Source organism: Leopardus geoffroyi, chromosome B4 (genome assembly GCF_018350155.1).
Source record: "Leopardus geoffroyi isolate Oge1 chromosome B4, O.geoffroyi_Oge1_pat1.0, whole genome shotgun sequence".
NCBI lineage: Eukaryota > Metazoa > Chordata > Mammalia > Carnivora > Felidae > Leopardus > Leopardus geoffroyi.
Window position 1 is genome coordinate 47,355,753 of NC_059341.1, and position 24,748 is coordinate 47,380,500.

At 41.9% G+C, this 24,748-nt stretch overlaps 1 protein-coding gene across 2 annotated transcripts in view; it reads right to left on the reverse strand.

The window, feature by feature from the left end:
* Nucleotides 1-24,748, reverse strand: part of GRIN2B (glutamate ionotropic receptor NMDA type subunit 2B) — a 418,289-nt gene that overhangs the window by 98,880 nt on the left and 294,661 nt on the right. For both annotated transcript variants that reach the window (XM_045466383.1, XM_045466384.1), the window contains one exon: nucleotides 16,356-16,470. In XM_045466383.1, the coding sequence (XP_045322339.1) occupies nucleotides 16,356-16,470 (115 nt within the window). The remainder of the gene's footprint in view (nucleotides 1-16,355; nucleotides 16,471-24,748) is intronic.

A 24,748-nucleotide genomic window follows, 5' to 3' on the forward strand; every position in this document is an offset into this window, starting at 1 on the left:
GCCCTCCCCTTACATCCTTATTCAGCACTCAACGCACAGTAAAGATACATGTGCCATTACTTTCATTATTAACGCATTTTTCTTTCTATTCTGCATGCCCAAAATCTCTCAGTGTGGATCTTCTCCTGCCAAGACAATTTCAACCTCTTTTCTTGACTCTGCTTTTTTTCCCCCCTTTCTGTTTCTTGGCTTTAGTTTCATCAGAATAGCATGACAGAAGCCTTCTTGCTTTCTCACTACACTCAGACTCTATCACTCTCTAATTGCTATCGGTTTTCTGTTCCTTCGTTAAGATGTGACATTTGCCCACCCCTCCCCACCCCCCCACCCCGCCACTTCATTTCTAATTTCAGCTTTTCCTATTCCACATTCTTTCATTTGCCCACCCCCTTCCTTCATTCTCCTGGTCTCCAGGCTGAGTTTTTCCTCTGCCTGAAGCCTTCATTTCTCCACTAGGAAATGCCCCTGGATCAATCAAATTCCCCTTGAATTCTCACACCTATGAAGCCTTTCCAGGTTATTCATCCAGTTGGGATTATCTGTTACTTTGCCAAGTAAAAAAGACAAATACACACCCTTTATAAGACTAACACTTTTTAAGGCATCAAAAGTTTGTATTTCTGTATTTCACTGTCTCACAAATAGAAAGCCCGTCAGAATAGGTAATTTCTTTTTCCTTCTACAATTGTAAGGTGGATTTGGAAAATCAGTACAATATAGAACTATAATTGCCCAGGACAGGGAGGCATTTTTAGACTGTACTCGGAATTCTCAGCTGCCCCCTAGAGACTCCAAGGTGAACTGCAGCAAGCAATCAAAAGCGCTCCATAAATCCCCAATTCCTTAAACTTGAATGTACCCATTCTCAAGGTATACATTCTAGATCTTAAGCTGGGACTGAATGTTTTCTGAATTCATTTCTGCTCTGTGAGTTGCAAACGCCCATATCCCAATCAGGTAGGTCATTAATAAAAGCGATGGGACATGGTGGGAGGCTGTATTGAACTGGAGAGCTGGAGAACGTGTATGCCATCCAAAGGAGGCGACACCCCTCAGCTCCAGCAGAATGTGAGCCCGGTGTTGCCACTCTCCTGATTCTTCAGGAAATCCAGAAATCTGGAGATCTAAGGGGAATCTCTAAATTTTTAAGTACCCAAAGCAATTTAACCTTAAATACACCTCTCTTAAGCCACATAGAACATGTCTATGATCCAAAAGCAGTCTCTGGACTGCTAGCTTGTCACCTTTCCTCAAGATCCTCAATAGGTCCTCATATAGTGTCACATCATGACCTCCAGGGTCAAATGGAGAAAACGGAGGAAGCAATTGCCACAACGGGTGCAAAACAGTGGAGCACCTGCACCCCTTGGAGCAGGTGAGGGTAGGCAACTTCCTAAATACAGTTCTTACTGAACAACGAGGCCTAGTAGGTCTTGATTATTTGGAAAAATCGAACATCAATACTGGAATGTTTATAGCCTGATGTGTCAAGTTACAAATTTCACATCCCAATTCTCCGGAACCTAGAAACAAATGGAAGACCAAATACCACCCACATTCCTCTGCGGCTCAGAAGGGGGTCTATAGTCTCGACACAGTATCTACATACAGTTTAAGCGGAGGTCTTATGGGCACAATATGAAATACTTTTATATCAAGTTGCCAGTTAAATTTCTTACAACTGCCATTGGACATATTCCTTAGGAGTTACACTGGCAACTTATTTAAGATAATAAAGCCATTTCCAAAAGCCCCTTTGGGGGATGACATCATGTGGCTGAGAGCCACTGCACCCTATCTCACCACCTTAACAGCACTTGGTATCATCTGAAATGATCCTGTTTATTTGTTGCTGTGTTTGTTGTGTGACCTTCCTTAACAAGACATAAACACCTCCAGGGCAGGGAACTTGTCGGTCTTATTACTGTTTACCCTATGCCCAGAACAGTGCCTGGCACTTGGTAAGGGTTCTGGAGATATTTGCTGAATGGATAAACCCAGACTTCCAGCCTAATATCAGGGAGTTTCTGTAGCGGTGATCAAAGATGACAAGTAATTCAGAATCTCCCAGAGTGAGTGGCACAGGCCTTAACTCTTTCTTGCCATGCTTCTGGATCTGTCCCTCACTTTATGAAGGGATAAAGATTTTTACTTCGCAGTTAATGGCTGGAAAATAAAATGAGAACAGAGGACAGTGACAGAGTGGCAGTCTTAAATACCCATTAAACAAATAACTTCTCTCGTTCTCTTGTCCTTGTGAATAGGAAATGTCGGTGATAAACTATCCCTGCATTTTATAGGTCAAAATTCAGATGGTCGGGCCTCATTTTGGGGGCTTCTGAGGTAGGACCTGATAATCTGCATTTCAAGTAAGTTACTAGGTATGCGGATGCTATTGGTCCAGGGACCGCACTGAGGACCAGCGGCGCAAAGTGTAAAACACTACTCAGGTATCAATACTATCACTCCCTTTATATAGCCAACCCTGACTAGGACTGTCTTCTGTGGACGGAAACCACTTTCCTTTGTGGCAGGAATTCCTTGAAGGGTTGTGGGCCAATTACTCGCCATACGAGGAGGCCATAAAGGAGGGACTGGCAGTTCTTTATCGTCAACCACAAAGTGGTGGCTGATTACAGTGAAAACAAAACCCAAGGAGATCAAATGGCACGAGGACACACTACAAGCTTTCCTAAACTGTCATCACCGTTTAATGCATTTCGGTTGTTATTCAATAGTTACAGACAACCCACAACAGGATAAGTCTAAGCTGAGGAGGTTTTAAACTCACTGATGTCCCGGTGGCAGGCCCAGTGTGGACTTCTGTGCCATGTTGTGGACTGCGCTGTGTTATTGCCGTTATTTTAAGACTCAATTTTTAGAAAATCCTCGTGCAGGGGTGCCTGGGTGGCTCAGTCGGTTGGGCGTCCGACTTCAGCTCGGGTCACGATCTCGTGGTCCGTGGGTTCGAGCCCCGCGTCGGGCTCTGGGCTGATGGCTCAGAGCCTGGAGCCTGTTTCCGATTCTGTGTCTCCCTCTCTCTCTGCCCCTCCCCCGTTCATGCTCTGTCTCTCTCTGTCCCAAAAATAAATAAACGTTGAAAAAAAAAAATTAAAAAAAAAAAAAATTTCCGGGGCGCCTGGGTGGCGCAGTCGGTTAGGCGTCCGACTTCAGCCAGGTCATGATCTCGCGGTCAGTGAGTTCGAGCCCCGCGTCAGGCTCTGTGCTGATGGCTCAGAGCCTGGAGCCTGCTTCCGATTCTGTGTCTCCCTCTCTCTCTGCCCCTCCCCCGTTCATGCTCTGTCTCTCTCTGTCTCAAAAATAAATAAACGTTAGAAAAATTAAAACAAAATTCTTAAAAAAGAAAATCCTTGTGCAAAAAGTTGTTTAACAATAAAGGAAGAAAGCTTGCTCATTACCAATTTATCTTCGAGCAAGTCAAGAATTCTATGTATTTCCTAGCTCCTTCCTTTCAGTGACTAAGGCCAAAATCCAACTGTGTCCTGTGGGTATGTGTTGTCATTTTCCTTCGCGTTCTTGTTTTCTAGAAGCCGGTTTCAACTGTGCTACATGGGTTTTACACTACGTTCAAGTAAAGTAACTGAACATTTGCACAGCATTTGCCCCGTGCCAGATATTGTACTAAGAATTTGACATGAATTAAAACTTATTTGATCCTGATGGCAACAGTTTGAAGCAGGCACTATACTTCCCATTTTATAGATGAGAAAACCGAGGAACAGAAAGGTGGAGCACCATTGTTGATACTTCTGTGGATAAATTACTGTGCAATGCGGAGGTAAGATATGATGCCTCTTGGATTTTAAACTGTGCCTCAAAGGTCAAGCTTAATAATCCAAGGTCAAGGGGAGAGCATAAGCAAAGACATGTGGGCATAAAAGTACAAGAGGTTTTGAAGAAAGGTCAGTGGCAATTATGCTGGCGTGCAGACTAAATGCAGAGGGGTGGAGGGCGGAGAAGATGGGAAAGTTGATTGCTGTGACTTGGGGGCTGGTGCAGGGAGCACATTTTGCCCCGAAGACGCACTTTGCAAATTTCACTCAATCAGGTACCACTGTAGCGATTTTCTCCACATCCGTGTATCACGCCGATGGTACTTTTAATTTAATATATGAAATAACCTTCCTTTTAAAATGTATTTTAAAAGTTCATACTACTGTAAATGTGAGACAACTGTCACTTGCCAAAGACAGACAACTATAAAAATAAACACATGATTAGTTAAATAAAAAAATACTCATCGCTCTTAAATTAACTCATGTATCACAGTGAAACCCACAATCACATTTGGGGCAACATTTAAGTGGCAGAGATGAATCACAGAAGATTGGTGTTCCTGTTCACTGAAGTTTGCTCTTACCTTCTCTTTCACATATATATGGATGATATATATTTCATATAAGATACAATGTAATCTTAATGAACCTTCATCTAGTTTTACATGAGATCCCTAAACTCCACTACTCCTCTCTCTTAGCTAGTCGAGTTCATAAAATATTTGGTTGATTGTGTTTTATGTAAAGCTAAGTTAAAATTTCATGTTACTCTCCTACAAAGGTTTAAGGGCTGTTTTGTAGGTCAGCTATTTTAAATTCCCCTTGGCGTTTCAACATTTCTCTACACCTTCAGCGGATGTCTGATCAATGGGGGCTGCATGGCCACAGTGCCACTGCCATGGTGGCTGCATTTGAGAAGAGCTTTGAATGCAGAAGAGCACGGTTTCCTAGAAAATCCCCTCTACGCGATCAGAATTGGACAGCTGCTTCTGTAGGTAGTTATGCCTTTGTTATTGAAACATGTTCATCGACACAGTTTTGAGGAGACAGGTTCTTGCCGTCGACTGAAAAGAGGATACATGTATGATTGTGTGTGTGTGTGTGTGTATGTGTGTGCGTGTGTGCATGCACATGTATGTGTGTGTAATAACAGTGAGGAGGTAGAGGGAGGTAGAGGAAGGTAGGGATGCAGAAAAGCCTTTTTTGTTACTGTTCTTATCTTTCTTTGCTCTCTCCCTCCCTCCCTCTCTTCTTTTTTCATTTTTGCTCGTCTCAGGAAAATGTTACACTGAAACAGCCAGTCACAGTCTGGGCTAACTACTAACTATTCCCCCCTCTCAAGGGTTTCCACGGTGTGATTTGTCCTCTGGTCTACACAACTGTTTCCAAGGATATTGCTACACTCTGATCCCATTAGTTGTATTGTTATACTCTTCTGTGTGTTAAGGCACAAAGCATGTTGGATTAAAATGGAGCTGGATGTAAATGCCGACACCTAGTTCTGCCACTCATCTGTGTGGCTTTGGGCAAATCATGTCACCTCTCTGAGTCTCAGTTTATTTATCTGTACAACTATTTGCCAAAAGTTTAATAGGAGTCAGAATGAGATCATATGCACTAAAGCTCTTCATAAGCCACATTGTTAATAAAATGCTATATAAGTATCAGATGTGCCTGTGGCCAAACCTTAATTCTAGGCTAGACTGTTCTAGAATTGTACATCTTTCCCAGCTCCTATAGGGAAAATAAAGGTTCTGTTTGTTTCAACGTTTCTATAAAGAGAATGCTGAGGTGGCTTAACTGCCCACCAGAAATTCTACTTGAGAGGTACTATTCTGTTCCTTTGCCAGCAAGCGCCTTTCCCTAGGGGTTGAGTGAAGAAAAAATGGTACATATTACAGGAATAGCCAAAGACACTGATTTTAGAAGATATCCCACACCAAACCCTTGGAATAGACAAATGTGAAGGGATATCTAGAGGGGTTTGGTGTAAACACGGAATGCTGAACCCCTGGAAAATAGAGCCAAGGAGAATGGTTTTCTTCCTCTAAATGTCCATTACTCTCCCCGTGACTCATGTACATGTGTGTTCTTCTCCTAACTTGCCTCTCCAAATCACACTCGTCCTCTCACCTTCCCCCCCGCCCCACACACACGCTTAAGTTTAAACCTTCAGAACATTTAGCTGGCAGAGCTAAGACCTGAAAAACCTGTTGAGTCAGCAGTGGGCAGCCCTTACAGAAAGCAGAGAAGACCCGGATTACGTGCGGTGAGAGCCTCCAAGCCATCTGAAGTCCTCTTCCTCTCCTCCCACCTTTCTGTCTCTATATAGATATGTGATAGATAAATGTATATGTATATATACACAGAGAGAGAGATGCATATGTGCATATACAACTGTTCCACATACCATGAACTAGATATACAAATACACTAATACTAATATACTAACTAACTAGAATTAGAATGTTCACCAAATTCTGAACAGAGATAATTCTAATAGACAAAATAATAAAACCACCCCAAATAATTGGAGTTCCATGGCTACTGTGAGAGATTAGTATCCATATTTCTTTTATTATTAATAGCTTTCATTCTTTTGTAAAAAAAAATTTTAATGTTTGTTTATTATTTTTGAGAGAGAGAGACAGAGCATGAGCAGGGGAGGGCAGAGAGAGAGGGAGAAATGGAATCTGAAGCAGGCTCCAGGCTGCTGGCAGCACAGAGCCTGATGTGGGACTCGAACTCACAAACCGCGAGATCGTGACCTGAGCTGAAGTCGGGTGCCTAACCGACTGAGCCACCCAGGTGCCCCAATAGCTTTCATTCTTAAAGACAATTTATTTTCTCAATGGGCCTACACTTCCTTTCAAATCTTTGTACTGCAGGCTGATTAGCAGTGTTAACATGTCAAGGTCAGAGCTTTTCTCCCCGTGTACATGGATTATGTTTACCCTGCTCCGGGCCAGATCTCATAAATAGGTATTACAGTGAGAGAGGTTGTGTACGGACTAGTACAAATCCATCATCATTGCAGGAAAAACTCAAAGCAGATGATCTTGTCATGCTAGGTCAATAGAGCTTGTTTGTATATGAAGGACATTCAGATATTATAGTTTTGATGTCAAACTTCAGATCTCAGCTAAAGTCAACATGCTGTGAATGCATGCAGAAAGTATTTTCTTTGGTGGAAAATACATAAAAGTATAAAGAGAATAGCACCCTGCCATAGAGGCCTGGGCAGTCTTGAGGCATATCCACCTACAAATAACAAGTGACTTTAGCCAGGGGCTGCCCCTACTGGTGAAAGAAGGGGATTCTCCTCCCTTCCTCCTAGTCACTTGTGCCACAGAGAACAGAAATGGCACTAGAAAGGCTGACATACCTAAGAGTTCCTTGGGAAAAGGGGTGTGAATTTTACAAGATTCCAACTCTCAAGGAAATGATCCCCGTATGATGAAAACTGCAGACAGACACAGACCACATGGCCAGCCCCGTTCTTTGTATGCTGTAACTATCAAAGAAAAATTCTCATCAGCAAAGTTAGAGGGCTACACACTCAATCAGAAGATCAAGAGGAAAAAAAAAAAAAAACCCTCCATGAGTCCTGACCGACCAGGAATCACAAAGTAGAGCCTTCCATTCCAACTGGATATGTGTCCATTGGTTATTAGCGAATTAATATAAATAACCCAAGCAATTCTCAATTTAAGGGCTTTCCTTTTTAATGTTTAGCACATTAGATAACAAAAAAAAAAGTGGTCAAACCTTGTTACCTTGAAAAGCAGTCTTTATGGCATCACAGCTGGATTATCAAAAACTCTGAAATTATTTTCATATGAGCATTGTATGAAATATGATATGAATAGTTTCCTTTCAGTCTCTAATACACGTACGTCTAGTTATGAGTGACCAGTTTAAAGAAGTGGGATACATCCTTACAATGGAATATTAAACAGTCATTAAGTTTCGCGCTTTGGATAATATCAGTAAAACAGAAAAAAACATCTACAATATTATAGTAAGAGACAGTAAGAGAAGAAAGCAGATTGTAAGCTGTTGTAAGTTGTATTAGCAATTCTGCCATATCTCATTGCATTGTGTGATAACATGCACACGTAGAACACGCACGGAGAAGAAGCATCAGCAAGAGACAGAGAAATATAAATGCTAGTTCTTTGAATGTATATTGTATGTATATTGTGTCTTATCTCCCCCACGTCTTTTTAAAAAGAAAAAATTTTTTAATGTTTTTATTTATTTTTGAGACAGAGACAGCAGGGGAGGGGCAGAGAGAGAGGGAGACACAGAATCTGAAGCAGGCTCCAGGCTCTGAGCTGTCAGCACAGCGCCCGACGCGGGGCTCGAACCCACAGACCGCGAGTACATGACCCGAGCCGAAGTCGGACGCTCAACCGACTGAGCCACCCAGGCGCCCCTCCCCCAAATTTCTTTAATAAGCATTAATTACCTTCATAATAAGAAAACCATAAATGTTTTTAACCTACATAACCTAGATAAGCACAAAAGTCTTCTAACCAGTATACCACTATCTCTTCTCCAATATCACTAATGGAAAAAACGCTATAACCTAGAAATCAGACAGACAGTTCAGGGGACTCAGGAGCCAACCATAAGATAATGGTCATGAAATAAAAATAAAACGTAAACAAGATGGACGTAAGCCGTATTTTAGTTTTGGGGACACGTTCCTCACTGCCTTTCGTTAAGCCAGCGCTTCGGTCTCCAAGTTCAATTCTGCTTTTTCTTCCCCATCAGCATGGATAGGTTTCAGAAGTAAAGTCCACCCAGGTTATCTTGTTCTTTTATCCCATTCATTCAGTGGCCGATGACAAACACACAGAGACAACCAGCCTTTATGAAATGACATTTCTGAAGTCTCTTCCCTCACTACATCCTGCTCTTCTCTTCAAGTTATTTTAGAAACGCACACTGGGTTGCAGTTTGGCATTGTGGACTGAGTCTAATAACAAGCGTTGAGACACTGGTGGTTAAGAGTACACTTTCTGCTCCTCGGGGCTGGCCCCCCAGGAGTCTCTTTCTGGAACCCCAGAAAAGGGGTTAATGAATAGGGTGGACCATGACTCTGGGAGATCAGTGGATAAGAAGGGAGCACTTGGATGTGAGAGTCCAAAATAATCACAACTCAGAAAGGCAGCCAAAGACATGTAATCCAGCCACCCTGTTTGTAAGCCATGGTCATAAATATATATCAGCAGAGAGTCTTTACCAACCAAGCAACATGAAAGAAACATCCGCCCCATTATTCGACCATATCAAATAGTAAGATTTTTTTTTTTATTAAAAAAATTTTTTTTCAATGTTTATTTATTTTTGGGACAGAGAGAGACAGAGCATGAATGGGGGAGGGGCAGAGAGAGAGGGAGACACAGAATCGGAAACAGGCTCCAGGCTCTGAGCCATCAGCCCAGAGCCTGACGCGGGGCTCGAACTCACGGACCGTGAGATCGTGACCTGGCTGAAGTCGGACGCTTAACCAACTGCGCCACCCAGGCGCCCTCAAATAGTAAGATTTAAAAACCACCTTAGGTTACAGAATTTTAAGTGTCACAATGAGCAATACCTCCCTCTTTCTCTTTGCAATACCTTTGTGGGTATGTATACCGGTACATTTTACCTTATCCTCCACCCCCACATAAATTTAATAAGCAAAATGTCTTGGGGCGCCTGGGTGGCTCAGTAGGTTAAGCGTCCGACTTCGGCTCAGGTCATGATCTCACGGTTCATGGGTTCGTCAGGCTCTGTGCTGACAGTTCGGAGCCTGGAGCCTGCTTCAGATTCTGTGTCTCCCTCTCTCTCTGGCTCTCCCCTGCTTGTGCGCTCTCTCTCTCTCTCTCAAAACTAAATAAACATGAAAAAAATTTAAAAAATAATCAAAATGTCTTTAGTAAGTATCTCAATAGATTATCTTTATAAGAAAACCATAAATGTTGTTCTCCTTTTTCCCCCAGCCACTAGGAAAACTACAACACTAATTTGGTGGGGTTAATGCTTGGTTCATGGTAGATGCTCAATAATTATGTGTGGGAGAGAAGGGAAGGACAGGGAGGAAAGGGGGTGGGAAGGAGAATGGAAGGAAAACTCACAACCATGTATTTCATGTACTGTTTTTTGGGCTGCACACTGCAGAGTGGTGAGGACATATCCCATTTTTAAGACTTCCAAAGTCATCCCCTGGTGTCATTAACAGTCCTGGTACTCAAAACTTCTATCAAGAAGTTCTCCCTACAGCTAATATAAATCCTCTCTGCTTGATCTTAAGCCCACTTACTCCGGTTCTGTCTCGGAGGAGAAAAACGGAACAGCTGATCTCAACACTTGGTACAATAAGTCTTCATATATTTAAAGAGAGTAAGTCATCACTTCATTGCCTTTTCTTCCTCCCCTTCACAACCCCAATTCCTATAGCCTTTCTCCATGGATCCCGTGTTCTAATCCCTTAATCCAATGATGCATATTAGTACTCAGTTCAAAGTCGGTAAAAATAGCATGTTGTCAAATGGCAGTATCGAGAGGTCCAGAACAAACACCCCCAACGTGAGGAGCTTCTGTTTCACCTCCTCAGACAACCTCTGTAAAGTCTGAAGAGAGCAGGGATACTCCCTGGCCTCTCCTCCAAAGATGGGTGGTAGAACACAGTTTGCACAGTCATGTTCGGGCTGTCACCAGACATTTACTGGCCTGTTCAGGAATGTCTCACGCTGTGCTGGGCACAGGCATACGGTGAATAACCAAACGGACGCGGCTCCTATGTCATGAGCAATCTGCCAGTTTGGATGTGAATGTGCCTATGTGTTTGTATGCACACACGCAAGGGAGGAAGTGGAGTGGCTGTTTATTTTGTCTGTCAACAGCTTTCAAGTGGCACCTGCCACAGCAGCAATCAACCTCTGCTGTATCATCACCAAACTGATCATTCTCGAATATGATCACTGGAGTCGTTAGGTGCCCATAGCACAGGGCATCCACAGCCTGGAGTTGCCGCTGTCTCCTGGATACGAAGCTATCGGAGGCATATAGCATCTCTTCACCTCTTTCATTCATCCCAGGCTTCAGATGCCAGTAGAACATTCTGTCTTATTATGTTGTGGCTGTTGTGGCTCTTGGGGGATCTTCCTTCTACCAGTTTAGTACCCTTCCTCCTCTCCCACTGTTCCATCCATTAATTCATAAATACTATTATCGGCCCAGCAGTGTGGGCTAAGTACTTTCATTCTAGCACTTCGTTCAGTGGTGGATGTGGCTGTAATGTCTCAGTATTGCAAGCCTAAGGTGATAACTGGGATTTGGGGAGCCAAAAAAATGACCCAGACAAATGGAGAATGTTTTAGTCTACATAAGGACTGGAACCATTTTCCAGTAGATGGAGGCAGAGAAGAGGGAATGCGGGCTTATAAAATACACCTGTTGTCCCCGGGGAAATGGTTTGCATCTCTGCCTGCCTTACGTCTCCTCCTGTAATTCGGACCCAGACAGTCCCTTTAAGGTCTGTTTACATCTTACAGCCTGAAAATGCACTATCATCATTTCTTGAAGTCATTACTCAGAACACACCCCCACTGCATTTCATTTTTATTATCCCCATTTTAGGAACGATTAAATGGAAGCAGAGAGCGGTAGCAATGAAGCAAATCATGAGAGGCTCTGATAAAGACAGAAGCTTGAATGCTTGCTGGAACTGCTTCTCTGTGCCAGACTATTTTTAATGCAAGTTTATGCAGCTGTCCCCCACTTAGAGAGAAGACTTACAAATGAACCCATTCTGCACGCATTTTTCCACCATCATCCCCTACCCTTTCCAACCTATCATGCTATCCCCGCGTGCATGCACGTGTGGGAAATGTTCTCCTCCACATTCCCACATACCAAAGACATTACCTGGCTTTCTGTGACTGTAATTCTGATCCAGAGATCTCTGTGCTATTCTAGCTGCCCCCATGCCTCCTTAGTGGCTATTGATACAGGATCCCATTACAAGTTCACAAGAGCAGGTGCTATTTTAAAAAAATAGGAGGTTGAGTAAATATATAGAATTTTTATATGCTTGCAGTATGTTCAGAGAAAATACATAAGACCCTGGAAATAAGGATTTCTCTGGGGAGGGGCCTGGGGGAACTGAAGATCACAGATAAGAGGATGTTCTTTTTACTGGATACCCTTTTGTACCATTTAACTTATTACCATGTGCAAATGTTACCTTAAAAAAAGGGGGGGGGAGGGCACTGACTGACATTTGTTGAATACTGGCTATGTTTCAGTCACTATTAACTGGTATTTTATTATAAAATCTCCTTTAATCTTTATAACAGCCTTATGTAAAACCCTATTTCACAAAAGGGGAACGGACTCAGGTAGTATGGCCACTTGGTTTATGCAGCTGATAGACGGCAACAAGGGGCATTCATCTCCGCTCTTTCTGAGTCCAAAACCATGCTTAGTCCCAGATTGTGCTGCCTTGACTTCAAGTCTTTCAGAAGGAGCCAGATTTATGAGACAGTAGCTTTGAGACTATGTTTTAAAACCTGAGAGGGTATTCACATGGTTCACACCAGCATCTGAATGAGTCTTCGTCAACCTGAGGCTCCTCGTTGAAAAGTGTAAGGCCTGCCTCCTCTGGGAGGTTGGGCCTCACTGAAAATGGCGCCCACACCGCCCGCCAGACCCTTGCTACACTTGGCCTGCTCACACCAGCAGTGGAGAATGTGCCTGCTCTCCCGCTCTCTTCAGTAAACCACTCCGTCCACCTGGAGGCATTTCAGGCAGAAGTGAAATGCCTGGTCAATATACTGACTCTCCTAAGCATATGAATTCTTCATTTATTTAACAGCTATCTTTTGAGCCGTCACTCTAAGCCAGATACTCTTCTAGAGTATTAGGCTTATAGAGGTGAACAATGTCCTTGCTCCCAGGAAGCATCTGTCCTGGTGTGAAGAGACAGGTGATAATCAGGCAAATAGGCAAAACATCAGATAAAAAAGTATCCTGAAGAAAATTAAAATGAACTGTTGTGATAGGGTGGCTCAAGCTCTACGTTAACTTGAGTCACCAAGGAAGGCCTTCTGAGGAGATGATATTTATCTAAATGACAAGAATGACAAATATTCCCTGGAAGCTACTGTCCTTAGAAACAAACTCAGGTTCCTTTTGTATGCTTCAGCTCCCATCCCAGTTCCATTCAAAGTGCTTACTTATTTACAACATGAATTTTGTAATCCAAGAAGCTAGAGCCAGAAAGGGCCCTAGAAGTCGTCTTAATCTCATGCCATGATTTCAGACATGAAGAAAGAAAGATCCAGGAAAGTGAAAAGAGCAGGTCACACAGCTAGTTAAGGGCATGACCAGAAGCTGTGGGTCCTGTCTGTTGCCTCATTTTCCCCACAAATCCAGATTCCTTCCCCATTTATCTTCCCAGCTTCCATCTCCTCCCTGTCAAATATTCACCCTGGTGCCTGCCTCTCCGGAGTCCACAGACACTAAATCTTCCCTGGGCCACAGGGTACCCTCTGGAGTGGTATTAGAAATCCTGAGAATACAGAGGGTCCTGGGGGTCAGGGTAACAGTGGAAAAAAAGGTTTAACTTCCCATGGTACAACTTCAGCACATCCCAGATATGCACTAGAGCTGTGCCTGGCTCCTGCCACCCGTCTCTGCCCACAAGGGAGCCCTAACAAGGGGTTCCACACTGGGGAGCCTCCTGGATCTGTGAATTCAACAAACAGTAAAGACCACTCTTCAGCAATGTTCCCTGATTGAACCAAATCAGTATGAATATGTGATATTCTATGACCTCCTACCCCCTCCCAAAATGCTTTACAAAAAGATTAACCACAGAATTTCTTTAAATAACAAGCTCCCTTGTTTAAAGTACATTTAAAGTATGGTCTATGAAAACTCAATCTACATAACGGTTTTATCTCCCCTCTGCCCCTCAAAAGAGGTATTACATCAAGGGCAATAACGTAAACTTGGATTCTTAATGATGGATTTTCGACTCTTGTATTATGCAATGGTTCTCATTCACCTGACACATACTTACTGAACTGCTCTATGCAACACACTTTTCCAGGTTGCTGGGAGGACAAGACGATATAAAGACACAGCCTCTGCCATCTGGAAGCACGCATCCACACAACTCTAAAACAGGCAGGTGGGACGGTGCTACAACAGAGGTAGGGACAACGGTTACGGGGGACAAGGGAGCATGACAGATTATATTTTGGTCAAAGACGAGAGAAGAAGACAGTAACAGTTTCATTGGGCTTCAAAGGACGGTTATTATTTGTATAACTGGACAACTCATTTCAGAAAAAGGAAACATGATACATGCTGTACAGGAAGCAAGACATACAGGGAAATATCTTAGAACAGAGAGAGGCCAATGTAGCTTGATGGTGAGACGGGAAACAGCAAGGGAGAGAAGACAGGCTTGGAAAGGTAGACAGGAGCCTTGAACACCAGAATAAAGTTTGGACCCAGTGCATAAACCATAGAAGTTTTGAACAAGGTTTGGGCAGAGAAAGAACATGATCAGAGTTGTGCCTTAGGAAACTCATTCTAGCAGCCATGTCCAGGACTGATCTGAATGGATAAAGGTAGGCATCAATTTAAAAAATTATCACATGCTTCCTGGATCTTATAAGGAGGAATAAATTCAAGAGCTACAGTAAAGGTAGAACTGATGAGAAGGGAAGGGATGCAAATCCCAGGGAGGGTGACTAGTTGGGGAAAGGGCAGTAGTGGGAGTGGTCACAGGCCTCAGATTCCAGCCTAGAGAAGTCAGCACGAGTGACGGTAAGATCTCTTTAAGGAAGGAGAGGTGTGAGATGCCCCATCCTTGAGGCAGTAATCGTGAGTCTACTGCATAAAAGCTACCCAACTGGATATCTCTGATCCATGTACGAAGCCTCAGTTATTAATAACTCCTCTTCTGGAGATATACACAGGTGCCTATCATACATGAGTTCCCAGAACACTTCTTAAATTATTATGTCTCTATAGCAGCAGTGAAAAGTAGCTTGATTGGAGTGCAGGGCAAGAGCCCAGGGGAAAACCATTTCTGAACAAATGATAACTCAGTAGAGGGAGAGCAACTTTAATCAAGAACACAAGGAATAATCTAAGTCTTATGGCTGTGCCCTGATATACGGAACTCTATGACAGATTGAAGTCTTTCAAGTTTAAGAATAAGGCCCCAGGTTCCCACTACGTGAGCCACACATGCTGTTTCACAGATGAGCATTCACGTAACTACCTGTCCAGGGCTCACGGACAAGACTGTGAATTTCAAGAAATTTATCTCGGGTCTCTTTTCCTGGCCCTTCTTTCTGGAAATATATAATGTGGGTTTCATTCCAGTCAGAGCCATGCTGACATCTTGAAGCCTGTTCTCAGCCAACTGACTGAGTAGTCTGTAGAAATTGCTTTAAATTGGTGTTTCCCAACATGTTTTACGGACTATGAATTTCATGAACAAAGGGGTCTAATAATAAAATAAATTTTGAAAATATCAGAGTAAGTAAAGTTAAAGATGGCCTTTTGCTATAGACAGTATTCCTCTGAGCTTCCAAATGTTACTATGCTCTGGGAACCTCCCAGAAGGAGAGCCTGGAGGTATGTCTCCCAACCTTATTTATCTACAGAACCATTTTTCAGCAAAGAATCTCGAGGGACAAATGACACCTGAAGAACATACACCAGAGAAACACCAGTGCTGACATTGCTCTGGGGAGCATTTGTATTTAAGTAGGAATTGGGGATAAAATCAAAAGCGAATACCTGTTAAGTTCTTACTGTGTGCCAGGCACCTTTCTAAGTCCTTTGCATATATTAATCTATTTAATCCTCATAACAACCCTGTGATCTTGGTACTTTTATTTTTATTCTCATTTTATAGATGAAGACACTTGAGGCACAGAGTACTTAAGAGATTTGTACAAGGTCCTAAGTAGACAAGTTTGTGAGTAGAAGAGCTAGGAAGTGAACCTACGTAATCTGGCAATCACAGAAATTAATTTCTAATGGCAGAGTTTCAGATACTGTGGTCAGCTGTCAGCGGGAGAGATCCTGAGGAGAGCCTTGCAATGGCAAGGCTCTGATCACAGCAAATTCAAACCTATGTGCTTGTAAATTACGTTTCATCGGCCTCCCCAGTACACTGTGTAGGACACAACTTCTGAATTATACCACTGATTTGATTTCTTCACTGAATTATGTTACATTATACATGTACACTCTTCCATTAGAATAAAGTCATGATTCACTCAGCACCATAACCAATAAAAATGATAATGCATAAAGAACATAATCTCTTGATTAACCAAAGGACAAGAACACGAAGATGCAAGTTGGAGAAACTCTGAGTTTGAGCTTCTCCTGTACTCTCAAAGTATTGCACTCTAACTTCACAGCTCAGAGACCAAAACTAAGGTTTGGTTTAGTTTTCTTTTAATGTGTCGCAAAATTTTATGTCCCTACCCCATCTGCTTTGCTTGAGAATTGACAAAAGATATGTCCTACCCTCTCCCACTTCCTCTCCTTGTTCAGAAGGATTATCACCAGTTTCGGGTGCATCTGGTAACCATCTTCACTGAAGGACAGATTTCTTCCCTCAAAAGTGACATTGATCAGATATCTGTAAAGATAAAAGAAAACAAAGGTTAAAAGTATGAAGAAGGTATGCCAAGAATAAGACAGGAAGACAGAGGGAAAGGTGAATGGAGACAGACACCTAGATAGACATACAAATATCACTGTGAAACTGTTAAGCATAGAGACATTCAAGTTTTCATTTAATAGGGATAATATGGAAAGATAAGAAACCTACTTCATTAGGTTTGTAAGGCTTAAATGAGATAACTTCCCACCGAGGCCTGGGACATAGTAAACCCTCCTTAAGCATTAATGGTTATTATTCACAAAGGGAGGTCAATTAAAGGGTGGAGTTGGTAGAGAGAAGAAAGGGGGAGTGTACCAAGACAGCTTTCTGCTAAGAAAGGTGGCACACTGGAGCACAGGGTCTCTCTGCCTCTCAGAGATATGTACACACTTTTGAACTCTGGCCAAGATCCAGGCCATGCTTCTAAGAGCTGTGAGAGGAGTCCAGCAGTCAGGGGTCTGGTTCCTCAGGATACATCTGGAAACTGGGGCTATTGCATTGTGTATAGTGAACAGAAAACACTGGGGGGTGAGGGGGGTTGGAGGAAGGAGGGAGAGGTATCTCAGAAAGTATTCCAGGCACAGGCACGTAGATTAGCAGTAACTCTGGAAGTAACTGGAGTCAAACCAATGAACTTATCTTCCCCCTCAACACCTGCACCTCCAGCTCACCCTTGTTCCTCTGCTGGCTGCTCCGATCTGATGAAGAGCTCCCTCACTGGGAATTCCCACAGGCGTGCTCATTACAACCACATTAGTGCAACTGTGCTGATGGTAATTAATGTTCCTTTACCATAATGGCCCAAGGAGTCAATAATGATTAGCTCAGTGTTCACATGACATGCTACTCCAGAGCCTTGGGTCTGATGCCGTTGTGAGGTGTCTCTGCTGAGAAGCAAAAAAGGTATCTTGTAATTGCCACCAGGGTTCTAGGGGCTTCGAATTTGTGACCAACAACAGTTTCCTAACACACTGAAGGGAAGAAGAATGTATCAGGAGGCAGCTTAAAGGATCCTGTTTTAAGTCTTCTCATTCAATGAAACTGTGAGGCTCTTTGTTCTTCCAGGTAACATTAGGTTAACTAACAAGGTTGCTAAGATGCAGATCCTTCAGGCACTTATAAAAAGAATACTAGACGTCATGAACCAAACCCGCATGGACCACTTATTATTTCAAGAGCTGCCTGGGCTTTTTCAGCCTGTCATTCTCTGGTCTTATGGTCTTCACAAATGCAATCAAGAACACAGAAGGCCTCAAAAGAATAGAGGCCTCTAGAATCTCAGAATTGAAAGAGACTTTCGTAGTCAACTGGTCCACCACTTCTCACAGTTTATGCTTTCCCTCTACAACAGAAAATTGGCTCTCTCAGCCCTTCTTGTTATCACTGCACCCTCTACCATCAAGAGTGCCATCTCACTGTTGGGCAGGGTGCCTTTTTTTATTTTTTGTTTTGTTTTGTTTTATTTTGTTTTCTACTTAAAGTTGAAATCTGCTCAGGGCACCTTGGTGGCTCAGTGGGTTGAGTGCCTGACTTTGGCTCAGTGAGTTCGTGAGTTCGAGCCCCACATCAGGCTTGCTGCTGTCAGCACAGAGCCCACTTTGGATCCTCTGTCCTCCCCCACCCCCCATCCCTCTCCAGCTGCTCTGTCTCAAAAATAAACAAACATTAAAAAAAAAGCAATTTGCTTTCCTGAAACCCCTGGGTACTGGCTCCTTCTTAGATATTATTCAGTCTTAGTCTACTCCTTCTTACACATGAAAGCTCTTCAACTATTCAAAGACAATTATCATGTCTACCTTGTAAAGTAAATTTTAATCTTTGAAGAAAACTGAAGCTCACTTAGTTCTACAATTTTATTTTATGTTTTTAAACATTAAAACAGATTTTTTATTATTTATTTTTGAGAGACAGAGCGGGAGTGGGGGGAGGGGCAGAGAGAGACAGGGAGACACAGAATCGGAAGCAGCCTCCAGACTCTGAGCTGTCAGCACAGAGCCTGACGCTGGGCTCGATTTCACAAACTGTGAGATCATGACCTGAGCCAAACGAAGTCGGGCGCCCAACCGACTGAGCTACCCAGGCGCCCCTAGTTCTATAATTTTTACCTGATAGGAAACCGAAGCACTGAGAAGTCAAATTATTTGCCCAATGTCCTACAACTAATTTAGAGCAGAAATTACATTTTAAGCCATATTTCTAGTCCCATGATCTCTTTACCACACCAGCCTGACATATGTCACATCAGGTTTAACATCACCAGTTCCTTCACGTAGTTATCATATGCCATGACTTCAAGCCCCCATTCTCCTTATCCCCTGGCTGCTCTTTCTGGACACTTCCAACTGGTAAAAGCGTAGTGCCTCCTAATTCAACTCAACACTCCACACAGCATCTCCTCCATCCCTCGTACTGCCCCTCATCTCTCAGGTCCGTGCTCCTTGCTCAAGCCCATCACTAGTTAGAAAATAATAATCAGGTCTCCCATACTTTACAACTTCAACACTCCAGCCAAAGCCCTATATAATTCATTCCAAGGAACAGAATTACAAAACCACAAAACAGTTCAAACTAACAAACCAGAATTTAAGCACCCAATGTAATTAACTTGGAAAATATATTCTTATTATAATAATACTGCATTGCTTAGAATAATTTCTGGAATTCTTCAGAGAAGGTTAATGAGACATGCAAAAAAATTTAGTTTTCTCTCTCTCTCTCTTTTTTTTTTTTTTTTTTTTTTTTTTTTTAGAGGAAAGGGAGGAGGAGAAAGGGAGAAAGAGGAAGGGAAAGAGAGAGAAATTAGTTACCTAGCTTAAGCACCCTCCGTTTTCACCTGACATGGCTCTGAATAATTCTGACTTTATCTAAAAGACCTTTACAATGTTTTTTAAGAAATGTCCATTTCAGAAAGCAATTATGAGAAAAGTTCCAAAAATAAGTAATAAGAAGCATAAATGCTTCTCAAGATGACTTCTTTGAAGGGGACAGCATTGAATTGGGTGTATAAGTTTTAAAATTCAAACTGTCAGAAAATAAACTACATTCATGGGTAATGTAATTGCTCTGTAGTTAAATTTTTCTAGTTATTCCTGTTGCACATCCTTTTGATTTTTTAAATGAACTCCCTCTGGGACGTTTGCTCTCTTCCAGCTCTATAGGTCCATTTTATTCTACCTAGACACTTCTCATGTATTTTACACTTATCAAAAATATTGATACACTTTATGACAATATGCAAAATAATCTTCTCAAAGTATCCCTTAATTATTCATATCCTTCAGCAGTATGCAGATTAATCATTCACATTGTGTTTTTCTGAGTAATTCCCTCTAACGTGCCAACATTTGGCTATTAGTGAGGAGCTTGCAAATACACACCCACCCTGAACAAGGATGCCCTTTGAATAGCAGAACAAAGCAGTCCATTCACTAGGGACAGCAAGTGTGATAAAATAATCAGGAGTGTGGTCACTTCTAGGCATGGGACTTTGGCATTTCCTCTTCAAAATGGAAACACCATTCTACCTCCTGCTTATCAGAGAAGCCCAATGTGCTAATCAAATGAAATAATGGATTAAAAAAAATCAAATGAAATAATGGATAGGAAAACTATAGAAAACAGGATACAAACATAAGGTTCTTTAATGGGAAGAAATCAGAAAAAGAAATATATTAGTGTCATTTGAATATCTAAAGGCAAGAAACTTGCCTCATTTTGGATCTTGTGAGTTAAAGTGTGATAACTACATTTTAACAAGACCCAATTATCAATGGAATACACATTGGAGGAATGGAGATTGCACTCCACGTAGGGAGGGATAAACTAGGTCAAATGGTCACATTCGTCAATTTAACTTTCCATAAGGCCTGAAAATATCCAACCACCTTTGGATCTGGCTGCACTTTGCCAATTTTGAACATTAATTAAAATCCCAAAGCTTCCATGTGTAAATCCTTGGTAAAGGATTAAATTATAATTAAGATGGGACAGACATTCTGTTTTCCTCTAAACGTGTCATCCTCAAGCAGACAGTCAGAAAGCCTGGCTCAAGTGGCAGTCAGATTCAGAAGCTCTTCCTGGAAGACTCTAGGCCCCTGGAAATCCCAGCAAGGTTTGGTGTATATATATATATATATATATATATATATATATATATATATATACACACACACATATTGAATGGCAAAGCTATAATATATATAGCTTGATTTGTCTCCAGGATGCAGGTGGACCCTAACGAACCTCCTTGTGTCTCATAAAGTTCTAATACTACACAGAACCTCAAACTGTTAGAACCAGAAGAAAATTTAGAAACTACCCATTGAGGGAAGGGGAAAACAGGTCCCAAGATGCTACCCTTATTTTCCAAGGTGACCTGCCCTTTCAGTACTGGAGTTCAAGTCTTCTGGTTTTCAGTTAAGTGTTCTTTTCGTTATAACACCGAGTGAAGGTGAAAGCAGTTTTGTGAGCCCCAGATGTGCATTTTAGCACTCTCATGTCACGTGCCATGCCTTGGACTATGTAGATCCCTAATACAGACTGCATGAAATAAAATGCATCTCATTTCCTGCTTGATTCCTTGTTGAGAAAGAGCCTCAGAACCCCGATGGGCTCAGAGCCAATACATTTGCTTTATATGGCTAAAGTCATACTCCAGTGGGTTTAATGAGGTCAAGCTGAGGTAAAAAAGCCCTTGTGCCTCTTTGACATTGACCATGCCACTCAGAGCTCATCCACTGCACCACAACGATACCTAAAGCAATGATTTAGCAGGATGCCCTGTGTGGGAGGCATCCAGAAGAGCTCTGCTAGAATTTTCCCAGCAAACCAAGAGCCCTGGCACTGTAATTCTCATTCTGCCCTCCATACTTTTACAAGGCACTCGATTTTTAAAATTAATGTCTGTTAATAAGAAATATACGTGGTAATGAGAAAGTTAAGTCTCTCCCTTCATCTAATCCTTTAATTTCTAGATGCAGCAGATGGAAGTCCAGAAGGATTTGTGGCTTTACCAAGATCACATGACGGGGCTGGAAGCAGGATCCAGGTACCCTCACCCAGGGTCCAGCACATCTCAAAAACAGTAGAATTTTTCATAGCTCTCAGTTTCCATTCTCTAGCTATTAAGAGTGAAGCAATAAAGGAACAAAATTCCAGGCACCAAACTTGAATTCTTGATCCCTTGTTTACGATTCCTAACTCCAAAATTCTGTAACTCTATAACTGAATCTCTGGTGTGTTACTTACTTTCTAAGGCCTTCAGCTCCCTCATCTATAAGACTGACTGGTTCACACTATCTTCCCTGCCTGATGAGGGAAGTACCGGGCTGCTCCCCTGACGTGAAATAGATGATCTATTTCATCTGTTACATTACATTATTATACTCTCTATCATCTGAACGGCAAAACCACAAATCTTTCCGTCTTTCTCTTGTCTCTCTTAACCACTTTACTATTTCACTTAGTATTCTTTCATACACACATTTCCTCTTGAAATAGTGGAAACAATTTCTCACAGGATTAGAAATAGCGGACTTTAAAACATTTAAAAGCTACCTGATTAGAGACCGGTATTAGGGGAAGGAGGCAAGGATATTGAAAAGTTGGACAGTCAGTGTTATGGTTTGGTAAACTAAATAGAAAACTTCTGACTTTTCCCCACCTTAGAAATTCACAATTATCAACGTAAATCCAAAATGACCAGTAAAGTGCCGTCTACACGGCAAGCCATGGCCAGGGAAATAATTGTCCACTGGACTCACCAATGGGTTCTTCTGAGATTAAGCCCAGGAGAAATATATTATTAGTAAGATATCCTACATGCAAGCGAAGATTTAGACAATGTCCCAAAATGCTAATGGAAAATAAAGAGAAACAGAAAAGAAACTGAAGAGGAAAGGACTGTAGTGAGCATTCTCCATAACCACCCGTCACCACTACTAGGCAGTGTAGCATGGAGAGTGTTTTAAGAGCAAGGATCATGCAGTCAGACAACCTCTGTTCAAATCCTAGACCCATCAGTTCCTAAATTGTGTGGCCATCTTTTCAAGACGCACGAATTATTTTATTCTTGCCAGTAATGGTTTTCTTTTTAAGGAAAAGGTATTTGAAGAAGTTTTAAAGGTTTCCTCTGACATATAATGTCATATATAGAAATATTACACCACGCTGTTGAACGGAATAATTAGAAATACCAGTTTCCTAAGCTGTCAAATACAGTTCTTTTCTCTTATTTCCGTATAACGACACTTAATAGAGAACCTCAGGAAAAACTAATTTAAAGAGCGCGTTGCCATATTAATTTAATAATTGCTTGAAAAAGATTAAAAAATAGTTTGTCTTCCAGTAAATTAAACATTTTCTCTGAAATGGCGTTTATATCATTAATCTATTTTGCAAACCATTCTTCACAAATCACAAAAGGTTCAAGTTTGGGCTAGTCCATATTTTAGTGATTTAAATTCTAAATTCCCAGTGTTAAATTAATGAGATAGTAAAGTATCTTGAGGACTGACTGATATAAGTTTAATATACTTCCTCTCACCTGCTGGTGGTGAAGATTGTGCTCTGGCCCCTTAGCAGCCTGGGCTGAGCTGAGTTCATTTGAGGAGTAAATGGTGATATATCAATTCACCATCTATTGCAACCAAGAGGCTTCTCAGGCCCCTTGGCCTAATAGAGGGAAAAAGTGCTGCTTCATGAATGAATGCCATGAATTATTTTCATGTGAAATGAAAGTGGAGAGGCATTGCTGGAAGTTGCTCAACAATCCCTGCTTGAATATAAGAAGACAGAGAACATTAACGTTCCTCCAGAAAGATGTTAAAGCAACGAGCATATTCTGAGTGGCTATGCCATGAGCCGCAACGACCTCATGCCTACCCACCAGTAGTACCCTTTCACCAAGTCGGGTCGATGTGGCAGGCCATAGCCAGAAAACAATTCTCCTCTGGACTTCCTAATGGGTCCATCTGGATCAAACCCAGGAACTTGTCCTCATTAATAAAATAGCCTATCCTCAAATGAATGACAAAGCCTGGGCAATGCCTCAAAATGCTTTAGTGGTGAGGAGTAGAAAGAAAACAAAAGGGAGAAACAGAATAGGTTAAGCAAAGAGGAAAGGAATGTGGTATGCATTAAATACACACATACACAACAACAACAACCAACAACAACAGGCCCTGCAGTGGGGTGTGTAAGAGCAAGGACACTGGGGTCAGACGAGCTCTGCCCAAGTCTTTGATCCGCCAGTTCTGAAGCTGTGTGATCTCACAAATTATTTAACTTCTGTCTCCATTTCTTCCTCATTAAGGATGTGAAAAAAAACAGTACCTACCTCATAGGACTGTTGTGAGGATCAAGTAATTCAATACACAGATCGGACTTAGAAATGCACCTGTCCCCCAGTGAACATTATGTGTTAGCTGCATCTCTTACTGTAATTACCTTTGTTTTTTTTTTTTTTTTTTTTTTGGTTGCTTGGTTATCAGAGAATGTAAGTTTGCAGGGACTTTGGGAATCAGTCTAACTTTTCATATTTAGAACCAAACGCACCAAGGCCTGGGGAAATGCTGCTACTCTTTGGCATGTTAAATTCAGAATCTGAGTCTCCTAATTCCTAGGTCTCTGCTTTTTCCCCAATACCACCAGTCCAGAACATTTCCTCTCATTCCGACAATACCCCAAACTCTGAAGGCTCTGGACCATTTGGTTTCTTACTATGATCAGTAACCCTCGTGAGGGTCTGTGTAGTGGGGAATCACTCAAATATACTTCAATATAAAGCTCACTTCCTGAGAAAGGCAAAAGATGAGCTCATATCCCCATAATTTTGGCCTAGAAAAAGTGACTCCTCAAAATGACCCCCATTCTGATCTCCTAGAGCCCTGCGTTGAACACTCTATAATTCTCTTTAAAATTCCTTTGGAGGGGGCACATCCTTGTTTGTGTATTCCTTGGAAACTAGTGAGGCCACCCCCCCCCCTTTTTTTTATTGCTACACCACTTCATTTAATGCTTTCTTAGACACACAGTAGGGAAAACAGGTATACCTAATCACAACAGTGAAGTTTACCCTATTTTTTAAAGTTTTTATTTAAATTCCAGTTAGTTAACATACAGTGTAATATTAGTTTCAGGTGTACAATATAGTTATTCAACCTTCTGATGTCAATTAACAAAGTGTGCTGAACAGCAAAGCTGTTTCCCATTCAGGAAACTGTGCACAGAACTCAGTAATGGAAAAGGAATCCCT